Genomic DNA, 12,562 nt, shown 5'->3' with positions numbered 1-12,562 from the left:
AAAACAAGAAAATCCATGCCAAAACCTTAGTTCCTGGAAGGTAATGGTTCTCTGACTGCAATGGAGAAGTAATTGAGGGGTAAACATGTCTTTGTGAAATATATGTTCTTTTTAAATACTTTGTACTAATACGTGGAATTATTATTTGTTTCTCATTGGAGATATTTATTCAGCCTCAATGGCCTTTCAGGAACTCCTGAATCAGGTAGGAGGCCTAGGGAGATTCCAGATCTTTCAGATGGCTTTTGTTTTCTTCATCACTGTTATTGTGACACCTCATGTTATAATGGAGAACTTTACTGCAGCCATTCCCAGTCATCGCTGCTGGGTTCCTATCCTCGACAATGTCACTGTCTCTGATAATGACAGTAGAATTCTGAACCAAGATAAACTCCTGAAGATCTCCATCCCCTTGGACGCCCACCTGAGACTAGATAAGTGTCGTCGTTTTGCCCAACCACAGTGGCATCTTCTTGATTTGAATGATACTTTCTCCAGTGTCACAGAAGCAGACACTGAGCCCTGTGTGGATGGCTGGGTATATGACAGGAGCAACTTTCATTCTACCACTGTGACTGAGGTAAGTCATTTCCTAAAATGAAGTAATGATATGGCTTTACCTATAGCAGAAATAATGGATATTCATTTAGCTCAGTCTTCAACTTTTAGCCAACATAAATTACTGATATATTAAATGTGAAACATTTCTCATTCTTCTAGTATTTTATTCTAAGGATGAACACTGTTTATGTATTAATGTATTTGTCAGTGTTTTCTAGAATATATGTATGAGTACCACATGTATGCTTGGTGCATAAAGAAGTAAAAAGAGGGTGTTGTATCCCATGAAACTGAAATTACAGAAGTTTGTGAGCCACTATGTGTATGTTAAGAACTGATGTCAAGTCCTTGGAAGCAGCAATAAGTGCTCTCTTCAGTATCTCTTCAACCTTAATCTCCTTAGTGAATGTACTAATTTATTTTATGTAAATACTTATGTGCTTTCTTAAATATATTATAATAAGACAGTGTTATTCAGCCCTGATTTAAATTTTAAGAACTGGGTGATTATATAAAACAATAAGGTCATCTAAGGCTATTGCTCAGAGGTAGAGTCATCCAGGGTTCAATCTCATGATTGCCAAAGAAAAGATATATATTTACTTCTATAACAGGCTTGAATGTTTCTCATTGTTAGAACACTGTCCCACTTGGTTAAATGCTCACTTTTAGCAAAAGTAAGAAAAGAAAGTAAAGAAATAAGGGCAGGTGATGGAGGAAGAGAGTGTAGTCATTGCTAGGCTCTTTCTATACCTGGTGGAGTAATATGATAATTTATACACTGCTATGTGTGTTCTAGAAAATTCTTTAAGTATCTCAGATGGTTGTACTTTATGGCCTAGTTGAGAATACTTCTTAGCATATTTTACAAATCTTTAACCAAAGCTAGAAAGTTAGCTGAAGGTTCTTAGAGAGATGTGACTTTAGCTGATAGTAGAAATATTGTTGTATCCAAAAGGCATGTTCAAAAGAAAGATAGAACTATAATATTACACCAGAGGTTATGGTGAGGGCTTACAGCAAATGACACCGAATGGCTATAATCTCTGAGTTGGTCATCTTCTTTTTTCTAGTGGGACCTGGTGTGTGAATCTCAGGCACTGAATTCTGTCACTAAATTTTCATTTATGATTGGTGCATTTATAGGAGGTATTGTAAATGGCCTTCTGTCAGACAGGTGAGTGTGTTTAGGGTTCTCCTGTCCACTCCACCTACCTTCAGCAGCTGACTCATTGAAGATGATGGTATCTTATACTGTTCTAGTTCGATCACTGAACCAACAAAAAAAAATCTATGAAGAGATGTTCAAGAGGCAATTGCACAAGACAGTTCATAGGCAAATGGAACTGGAAAATATCATCCTGAGTGAGGTAACCCAGTCACAGAAAAACACACATGGTATGCACTCATTGATAAGTGGCTATTAGCCCAAATGCTTGAATTACCCTAGGTGCACAGAACACATGAAACTCAAGAGGGAGGACCAAAATGCAAATGCTTCACTCCTTCTTTAAAAGGGGAACAAGAATACCCTTGGCAGGGAATAGGGAGGCAAAGATTAAAACAGAGGCAGAAGGAACACCCATTCAGAGACTGCCCCACATGTGGCCCACATATATATAGCCACCAAACTAGATAAGATGAATGAAACAAAGAAGTGCAGGCTGACAGGAACTGGATGTAGATCTCTCCTGAAAGATACAGCCAGAATACAGCAAATACATAGGCGAATGCCAGCAGCAAACCACTGAACTGAGAACGGGACCCCCGGTGAAGGAATCAGAGAAAGGACTGAAAGAGATTGAAGGGGCTCGAGACCCCATATGAACAACAATGCCAAGCAACCAGAGCTTCCAGGGACTAAGCCACTACCCAAAGACTATACATGGACTGACTCTGGGTTCCAACCTCATAGGTAGCAATGAATAACCTAGTAAGAGCACCAGTGGAAGGGGAAGCCCTTGGCCTGGCCAAGACTGAACATCTAGTGAATGTGATTGTTGGGGGGACGGTGGTAATGGGGGCAGGATGGAGAGGGGAAGCCCATAAAAAAGGGGAGAGGGACGGGTTAGGAGGATGTTGGCCCAGAAACCGGGAAGGGGAATAACATTCGAAATGTAAATAAGAAATACTCAAGTTAATAAAGATTTAAAAAAAAAGAAACAGAGGAAAAGGTTAACTATGGGATCAAGACTAAGTAATGTCAATTTCCTCATATTCACATATTTTTATTATAAAAAATGTTCTTCATCAAGGCACTTGGCCCCCTTCCTCCAGAACTTTGAAGAGAGCAGATGTGATTCCAAGTGAAAAAATATGGTCTTTTAGTTGCTTGTCACTACAAGAAGAATGTTTTTTAATGCCTGTGAAATATTCAATCATATGTCATTGGGAATGTGTTGGTTGAAGGAGACGGTTGTCTGAGTCCAGCCATCTCAAGGATAACTTCTTCAACTTGCTGCCAGGGTCAAACTAAGTTCATGTTTCCAGGCCAGAAACTAACTTCTATCCTGTTTCTCCAGATGTTTCTTGTCTGTCTCTTAGTCAGTAAATTAGAAAAGAATGTAAGGAGTTGCCTGTTATCTAAACTAAGATATCCAAGTCATAAATGTATATAATGGTTTGCTTGTCATGACATAATTGACTACATGCAGATTGTTGGCTCATTTGTTCCCAAATCATTTTGAGTTATGGTCTAGATGTCCATATGGTCTAGGTGTGACTGTCAAGGCTCTGAGTTAAGGACCTGGCAATCTATAAACCCCAACCAAACACAGTTACTCCCTTCCTGTGACTGGCTGGCCCTGTTCAGTGACAAAACCTTAAGGGAAATTCCCTTTCTCAACCCTTTGTGTCAAAATATGACTATGCTTCAGCTCCCCTGCTTCCCTCTAGTTTTGTGGTTTCATCCTTTAACAATATCTCTTCAAGGACATGGTTCGGATCCCAAGGTGACTACATGCTTGAGTGATTAGAAAATAAAGCCTTCATTTTACCCTCACTTCTTTTTCTCCATCTTTATTAAATTGGGTATTTCTTATTCACATTTCAATTGTTACTCCCTTTCCCAGTTTCCAGGCAAATATCCCCCTCGCCCATCCCCCTCCCCTTCTATATGGGTGTTCTCCTCCCCATCCTCCCCCCATTACTACCCTCCCCCCAACAATCCCATTCACTGGGGGTTCAGTCTTGAAGTGAAATTTCTCAGCCTCTTGCAGAACCAAACTTTGGGAAATTATACCTATCACTTCTATGCTTGCTTCTCCTGGCACATCCTTCTGAGAGTTATAGAATCCATAGTATGTAATTAGGCAAATAAATAATGTAATGACTAATTGTGGAATAAGAATTGGCATCTTGTGCCTGATAATATTTTCTTTAAATTAACAAATAATTTCTGCAAATCAATTTGTTTGAGTTTTCTTCCCTCTTATATGGACACTCCTTAAAACAAAGTAGGTTGAAGCAGAGATCAGCCAATCACATATTTTGAGACAGGATATTTATGGGGAGATGAAACATGGGATTCTATAGGGGAGGAGAAACATTCACTCTTCAGGGTAGCTCAGGAGATAAACAAATAACTTAAAGAAGACACTGAAATTGACCAGATTAATTAGTCCCCTTCTTTTTCATGCTTGTATAAATAGTAAGCACTTCTCAGAGACACTGTCAGAAAAGCTGATCTGCCTAGAAAGAGTTCAGATTAGGTGAACACTCTGGAAAAGACAGAATTCTTTAAAGGAAGAGGGTCAAAGTAGCTGTGTTACCAGGAAAAGCCATCCATCAACCTGTTGAACTATCTCTGACCCAGACAGACAGTGTTTCCCGCTTTCCAGTGTGTTTCCACCTTTCATGAGCTATCTCCCATGCAGGATGTGTTTGGTGATGCGGCTGTCTTTGAGTCATGTTACTTCTTTAAGGAACTTATCACCCATATTCATTTGATTAGCAAAATAAAACGCATTGGTTCTACAAGCTAGATTTTTGTGAAATCTTTTCTTTTTTTCTTTTTTTCCCCCTCCATCTTTATTAAATTGGGTATTTCTTTTTTACATTTCAATTGTAATTCCCTTTCCCGGTTTCCAGGTCAACATCCCCCAACCACTCCCTGTCCCCTTCTATAGGGGTGTTCCCCTCCCCATCCTCCCCTCATTACCGTCCTCCCCGCAACAATTACATTAACTGGGTGTTTAGTCTTGGCTGAACCAGGGGCTTCCCCTTACACTGGTGCCCTTACTAGGCCATTGTTGCTAGCTATGCAATTGGAGCCCAGGGTCAGTCCATGTATAGTCTTTGGGTAGTGGCTTAGTCCCTGGAAGCTCTGGTTGGTTGGCATTGTTGTTCATATGGGGTCCAAATTCCCTTCAAGCTCTTCCAGTTCTTTCTCTGAATCCTTCAACAGGGGTCCCATTCTCAGTTCCGTGGTTTGCTGCTGGCATTCGCCTATGTATTTGCTGTATTCTAGCTGTGTCTCTCAGGAGAGATCTACATCCGGTTCCTGTCAGCCTGCACTTCTTTGCTTCATCCATCTTGTCTAATTGGGTGGCTGTATATGTATGGGTCATATGTGGGGCAGGCTCTGAATGGGTGTTCCTTCAGTCTCTGTTCTAAACTTTGCCTCCCTATCCCCTCCCAAGGGTATTCTTGTTTCCCTTTTAAAGAAGGAGTAAAGGATCCGCATTTTGGTCATCCATATGAGTTCCATGTGTTCTGTGCATTTAGGGTAATTTGAGAATTTAGGCAAATATCCACTTATTAATGAGTGCATACCATGTGTGTTTTACTGTGATTGGGTTACCTCACCCAGGAGGATATTTTCTAGTTCCATCCATTTGCCTATGAATTTCATATGTCATTGTTTTTGATAGCTGAGTAATATTCCATTGTGTAGATGTACCACATTTTCTGTATCCATACCTCTGTTGAAGGGCATCTGGGTTCTTTTCCAGCTTCTGGGTATTATAAATAAGGCTGCTATAAACATAATAGAGCATGTGTCTTTGTTATATGTTGGGGCATCTTTTGGGTATATGTCCAAGAGAGGTATAGCTGGATCCTCAGGTAGTTCAATGTCCAATTTTCTGAAAACCCCCAGACTGATATCCAGAATGGTTGTACCAATTTGCAATCCCACCAACAATGGAGGAGTGTTCCTCTTCCTCCTCATCCTTGCCAGCATCTAGCAGATCGCTAGAGTTTTTGATCTTAGCCATTCTGAATGATCTGAGGTGGAATCTCAGGGTTGTTTTGATTTGCATTTCCCTTATGACTAAAGATATTGGACATTTCTTTAGGTGCATCTCAGCCATTCGGCATTCTTCAGCTGTGAATTCTTTGTTTACTTCTGAACCCCATTTTTAATAGGGTTATTTGTCTCCCTGCAGTCTAACTTCATGAGTTCTTTGTATATTTTGGATGTGAGCCCTCTATCAGTTGTAGGATTGGTAAAGATCTTTTCCCAATCTGTTGGTTGCCGTTTTGTCCTAACCACAGTGTCCTTTGCCTTGCAGAAGCTTTGAAGTTTTATGAGATCCCATTTGTCGATTCTTGATCTTAGAGCATAAGCCATTGGTGTTTTGTTCAGGAAATTTTTTCCAGTGCCCATGTGTTCCAGATGCTTCCCTAGTTTTTCGTCTATTAGTTTGAGTGTATCTGGTTTGATGTGGAGTTCTTTGAACCACTTGGACTTAAGCTTTGTACAGGGTGATAAGCATGGATCGATCTGCATTCTTCTACATGCTGACCTCCAGTTGAACCAGCACCATTTGCTGAAAATGCTATCTTTTTTCCATTGGATGGTTTTGGCTCCTTTGTCAAAAATCAAGTGACCATAGGCATGTGGGTTCATTTCTGGGTCATCAGTTCTATTTCACTGGTCTATCTGTCTGTCTGTGAACCAATACCATAGAGTTGTTTTTTTTTTTTTTATCACTATTGTTCTGTAATACTGCTAGAGTTCAGGGATAGTGATTCCCCGGGAAGTCCTTTTATTGTTGAGCATAGTTTTAGCTATCCTGGGTTACTTGTCATCCCAGATAAAATTGCAAATTGTTCTGTCTAACTCTATGAAGAAACGGACTGGAATTTTAATAGGGATTGCATTGAATCTGTTGATCGCTTTTGGTAAAATGGCCATTTTTACTATATTAATCCTGCCAATCCATGAGCATGGGAGATCTTTCCATCTTCTGAGATCTTCTTCAATATCTTTCTTCAGAGGCTTGAAGTTCTTATCATACAGATCTTTCACTTGCTTGGATAATGTTACACCAAGGTATTTTATATTATTTGGGACTATTATGAAAGGTGTCTTTTCCCTAATTTCTTCCTTGGCTTGTTTCTCTTTTGTGTAGAGGAAGGCTACTGATTTATTTGAGTTAATATTATATCCAGCCACTTTGCTGAAGGTGTTTATCAGGTTTAGTAGTTCTCTGCTGGAACTTTTGGGACCACTTAAGTATACAATCATATCATCTGCAAATAGTGATATTTTCACTTCTTCCTTTCCAATCTGTATCCCTTTGATCTCCTTTTGTTGTCTGATTGCTCTGGCTAGGATTTCGAGAACTATATTGAATAAGTAGGGAGAGAGTGGGCAGCCTTGTCTAGTCCCTGATTTTAGTGGGATTGCTTCTAGTTTCTCTCCATTTAGTTTAATATTAGCTACTTGTTTGCTGTATATGGCTTTTACTATGTTTAGGTATGGGCCTTGAATTCCTGTTCTTTCCAGGACTTTTATCATGAAGTGGTGTTGAATTTTGTCAAATGCTTTCTCAGCATCTAATGAAATGATCATGTGGTTTTTATCTTTCAGTTTGTTTATATAGTGGATTACATTGATGGTTTTCCCTATAATAAACCATCCCTGCATCCCTCGAATGAAACTTGATCATGATGGATGGTTGTTTTGATGTGCTCTAGGATTCAGTTTGAAAGAATTTTATTAAGTATCTTTGCGTCAATATTTATAAGGGAAATTGGTCTAAAATTCTCTTTCTTTGTTGGGTCTTTGTGTGACTGAGGTATAAGAACAATTGTGGCTTCATAGAAGGAAATTGGTAGTGCTCCATCTGTTTTAATTTTGTGGAATAGTTTGGATAGTATTGGCATGAGGTCTTCTATGAAGGTCTGATAGAATTCTGCACTGAACCCATCTGGACCTGGGCTCTTTTTGGTTGGGAGACTGCTTCTATTTCTTTAGGATTTATGGGGTTCTTTAAATGTTTTATTTGTTCCTGATTTAACTTCGGTACCTGGTATCTGTCTAGGAAATTGTCCATTTCCTCCAGATTTTCAAGTTTTGTTTTATATATCCTTTTGTAGTAGGATCTGATGATTTTTTGAATTTCCTCTGACTCTGTTGTTATGCCTCACTTTTCCTTTCTGATTTTGTTAACTTGGACACACTCTCTGTGTCCTCTCTTTACCTCTGCTTAGGTACCATTCGTCTATCTTCTCACACTTTCTAGATCCAATCTCCAAACCCTGGCTATCTATCCAAATCCTTTCTCTCTTTTATATCTCCAATCCACGTATCCAGCTTAAGCTGCAAGCCATAGGCTTTTTAACTGACATTTGATACAGTCATACAATACACAATATAGTCTGTCTACAAGTGAAGACATAAAGCAGACAAGGCTATTTAAAAAACAGGTTAATAATGTTGCCGAAGTTCCAGAGTACTAAATTTAACAACAAAATCAATCAAAAACAGTGTACATGATCAATGGAAAAGTGAATTCCAGAATTGTTATATTTTAATGATTCCTTTGAAAAGAGAGAACAAGGCTACCACCAAAGGCTTGCCATCTAAAGCATCATTGCATTTATCAATTTTATAAATGACTATTTCCTGTGAGAATATACAGGATTTAATTTATAGTACTATATAATATTTAAGCCAACCAACCTTTATAATACCTGCTACTTAATAATTTTATTTAATACGTCATTTATTTATGCATTCTTCTCCAATATAATTTGAGTCATATTTACATAAGACATGTATGTCATATAAGTACTTATCTTAGCTAGGGTTTCTTTGTTGTGAAGAGACATCATGACTAAGGTAATTCTTATACAGGACATTTACTTGTGGATGGCTTTCAGTTATGGGTTCAGTCCATTATCATCATAGCCAGAAGCATGCCAGTGTACAGGCAGACATGATGTTCGAGAAGGAGCTGTGAATTCTATATCTTGATCCAAAGGCAGGCAGACAGATATTATCTTCTGCAGGCAGCCAGGAAGAGGCTCTCTTTCACATTAGGTGGGTCTTAGCATTCAGACCTCAAAGCCTACACCCACAGGACATACTTCCTCCAACAAGGCCACAACACTCCAACAAGGCCACATCTCTTAATAGTGCCTTGTCCAACCTCAAACACTTAAACAGTATGCTTAGCCGGGTGGAATTTTACCCTGGCATCACACATCCTTTAATCACTTTATTTTCTTGAACACAGAATTCAGCTCCATTCCACTTCCTTGTGTCTGTTTAATAGTTGAACCATACATTTTTTAGTTTTTCTATTGCAGCTTATGTATTTTCATCTAAATGCTCTTCATAAATTTGAAATTTAGTAACAACACAACAGAAATTAAACCAGGGTATTCTGAGATTTTTCTTTGATAATACAATGAATCTAAGTATCTTTACTTTAGCTGCAGGAAGACTCTTTGAACCAGTGCAGAAAGCAGCCACATTTTTCATCAGAATATCACAAAATCAATCTCTAGGCAACACACTAACATTATTGTCCTTTGAAACCTCTAGAGCCAGGGTTTCACAGTTCAAATCACTCTCAGTACCAATAATGTCTTCCATATTCCTACTAGGCCCCTTTAACCAAACTTAAGACATTCCACTGATTTCCAAAATCCAAAATCCCCAAATCCACCTTCCTCTAAACAAAAATGTGGTCAGTCCTGTCACAGCAACACCCCATTCCTGTCTTAGAGTTTTACTGCTGTGAAGAGACACCATGACCAAGGCAATTCTTTTTTTTTTTTTTTTTTTCTTTTTTTTTTATTAACTTGAATATTTCTTATACACATTTCGAGTGTTATTCCCTTTCCCGGTGTCCGGGCAAATATCCCCTTCTCCCCTCCCCTTCCTTATGTGTGTTCCCCTCCCCACCCTCCCCCCATTGCCGCCCTCCCCCCGACAGTCTAGTTCACTGGGGGCTCAGTCTTAGCAGGACTCAGGGCTTCCCCTTCCACTGGTGCTCTTACTAGGCTTTTCATTGCTACCTATGAGGTCAGAGTCCAGGGTCAGTCCATGTATAGTCTTTAGGTAGTGGCTTAGTCCCTGGAAGCTCTGGTTGCTTGGCATTGTTGTACATATGGGGTCTCCAGCCCCTTCAAGCTCTTCCAGTTCTTTCTCTGATTCCTTCAACAGGGGTCCTATTCTCAGTTCAGTGGTTTGCTGCTGGCATAGCCTCTGTATTTGCTGTATTCTGGCTGTGTCTCTCAGGAGCGATCTACATCCGGCTCCTGTCGGTCTGCACTTCTTTGCTTCATCCATCTTGTCTAATTGGGTGGCTGTGTATGTATGGGCCACATGTGGGGCAGGCTCTGAATGGGTGTTCCTTCAGTCTCTGTTTTAATCTTTGCCTCTCTCTTCCCTGCCAAGGGTATTCTTGTTCCCCTTTTAAAGAAGGAGTGAAGCATTCACATTTTGATCATCCGTCTTGAGTTTCATTTGTTCTAGGAATCTAGGGTAATTCAAGCATTTGGGCTAATAGCCACTTATCAATGAGTGCATACCATGTATGTCTTTCTGTGATTGGGTTAGCTCACTCAGGATGATATTTTCCAGTTCCAACCATTTGCCTACGAATTTCATAAAGTCATTGTTTTTGATAGCTGAGTAATATTCCATTGTGTAGATGTACCATATTTTCTGTATCCATTCTGTATCCAACCTCAGAATTCCATCTGGGTTCTTTCCAGCTTCTGGCTATTATAAATAAGGCTGCTATGAACATAGTGGAGCATGTGTCTTTTTTATATGTTGGGGCATCTTTTGGGTATATGCCCAAGAGAGGTATAGCTGGATCCTCAGGCAGTTCAATGTCCAATTTTCTGAGGAACCTCCAGACTGATTTCCAGAATGGTTGTACCAGTCTGCAATCCCACCAACAATGGAGGAGTGTTCCTCTTTCTCCGCATCCTCGCCAGCATTTGCTGTCACCTGAGTTTTTGATCTTAGCCATTCTCACTGATGTGAGGTGAAATCTCAGGGTTGTTTTGATTTGCATTTCCCTCATGACTAAAGATGTTGAACATTTCTTTAGGTGTTTCTCAGCCATTCGGCATTCCTCAGCTGTGAATTCTTTGTTTAGCTCTGAACCCCATTTTTTAATAGGGTTATTTGTCTCCCTTGTCTAACTTTTTTGAGTTCTTTGTATATTTTGGATATAAGGCCTCTATCTGTTGTAGGATTGGTAAAGATCTTTTCCCAATCTGTTGGTTGCCGTTTTGTCCTAACCACAGTGTCCTTTGCCTTACAGAAGCTTTGTAGTTTTATGAGATCCCATTTGTCGATTCTTGATCTTAGAGCATAAGCCATTGGCGTTTTTGTTCAGGAAATTTTTCCAGTGCCCATGTGTTCCAGATGCTTCCCTAGTTTTTTCTTCTATTAGTTTGAGTGTGTCTGGTTTGATGTGGAGGTCCTTGATCCACTTGGACTTAAGCTTTTGTACAGGGTGATAAGCATGGATCGATCTGCATTCTTCTACATGTTGACCTCCAGTTGAACCAGCACCATTTGCTGAAAATGCTATCTTTTTCCATTGGATGGTTTTGGCTCCTTTGTCAAAAATCAAGTGACCATAGGTGTGTGGGTTCATTTCTGGGTCTTCAATTCTATTCCATTGGTCTATCTGTCTGTCTCTGTACCAATACCATGCAGTTTTTATCACTATTGCTCTGTAATACTGCTTGAGTTCAGGGATAGTGATTCCCCAAGAAGTCCAAGGCAATTCTTAAAAAGGACAGGATTTAATTGTGACTGGCTTACAGTTTTAGACATTCAGACCTTCATCATAGCAGAAAGAATTGAAGTATCCATCTCGACATGATGCTGGGTGCTGGAGAAGGACATAAGAGTGCTATGTTTTGATCCAAAGGCACGCAGAAAGAGATTGTCTTCTGAAGTTATCCAGGCGGTGGCTTTTTTTTTTATTAACTTGAATATTTCTTATATACATTTCGAGTGTTATTCCCTTTCCCGGTTTCCGGGCAAACATCCCCCTCCCCCCTCCCCTCCTTATGGGTGTTCCCCTCCCGACCCTCCCCCCATTGCCGCCCTCCCCGCAACAGTCTAGTTCACTGGGGGTTCAGTATTAGCAGGACCCAGGGCTTCCCCTTCCACTGGTGCTCTTACTAGGATATTCATTGCTACCTATGAGGTCAGAGTCCAGGGTCAGTCCATGTATAGTCTTTAGGTAGTGGCTTAGTCCCTGGAATCTCTGGTGGCTTGGCATTGTTGTACATATAGGGTCTCGAGCCCCTTCAAGCTCTTCCAGTTCTTTCTCTGATTTCTTATATACATTTTGAGTGTTATTCCTTTCCCGGTTTCGGCAAACATCCCTTCCCCCTCCCCTTCCTTATGGGTGTTCCCCCTCCCCCCATTGCCGCCTTCCCCCAACAGTCTAGTTCACTGGGGTTCAGTCTTAGCAGGACCCAGGGCTTCCCCTTCCACTGGTGCTCTTACTAGGATATTCATTGCTACCTATGAGGTCAGAGTCCAGGGTCAGTCCATGTATAGTCTTTAGGTAGTGGCTTAGTCCCTGGAAGCTCTGGTTGCTTGGCATTGTTGTACATATGGGGTCTCGAGGCCCTACAAGCTCTTCAAGTTCTTTCTCTGATTCCTTCAACTGGGGTCCTATTCTCAGTTCAGTGGTTTGCTGCTGGCATTCGCAGGCGGTGGCTTTATTCCACACTGGGAAGATCTTGAGCATTGAAACCTTAAATCCCATTCCCATAGAGAATG

The 12,562-nt window shown here is 40.3% G+C and overlaps 1 protein-coding gene across 1 annotated transcript in view; it reads left to right on the top strand.

The window, feature by feature from the left end:
- Positions 1-12,562, top strand: part of LOC116894309 (solute carrier family 22 member 27-like) — a gene marked incomplete at its 3' end in the record, with an annotated part of 54,849 nt that continues 42,287 nt past the window's right edge. The window contains exons 1-2 of the mRNA XM_032896005.1: positions 1-580; positions 1,635-1,738. Coding sequence (XP_032751896.1) covers positions 179-580; positions 1,635-1,738 — 506 coding nt within the window. The remainder of the gene's footprint in view (positions 581-1,634; positions 1,739-12,562) is intronic.

Source organism: Rattus rattus, chromosome 2 (assembly GCF_011064425.1).
Source record: "Rattus rattus isolate New Zealand chromosome 2, Rrattus_CSIRO_v1, whole genome shotgun sequence".
NCBI classification, from domain to species: domain Eukaryota; kingdom Metazoa; phylum Chordata; class Mammalia; order Rodentia; family Muridae; genus Rattus; species Rattus rattus.
The sequence above is the reverse complement of the archived record's forward strand: the minus strand, read 5'-3'. Positions and strand labels throughout refer to the sequence as shown.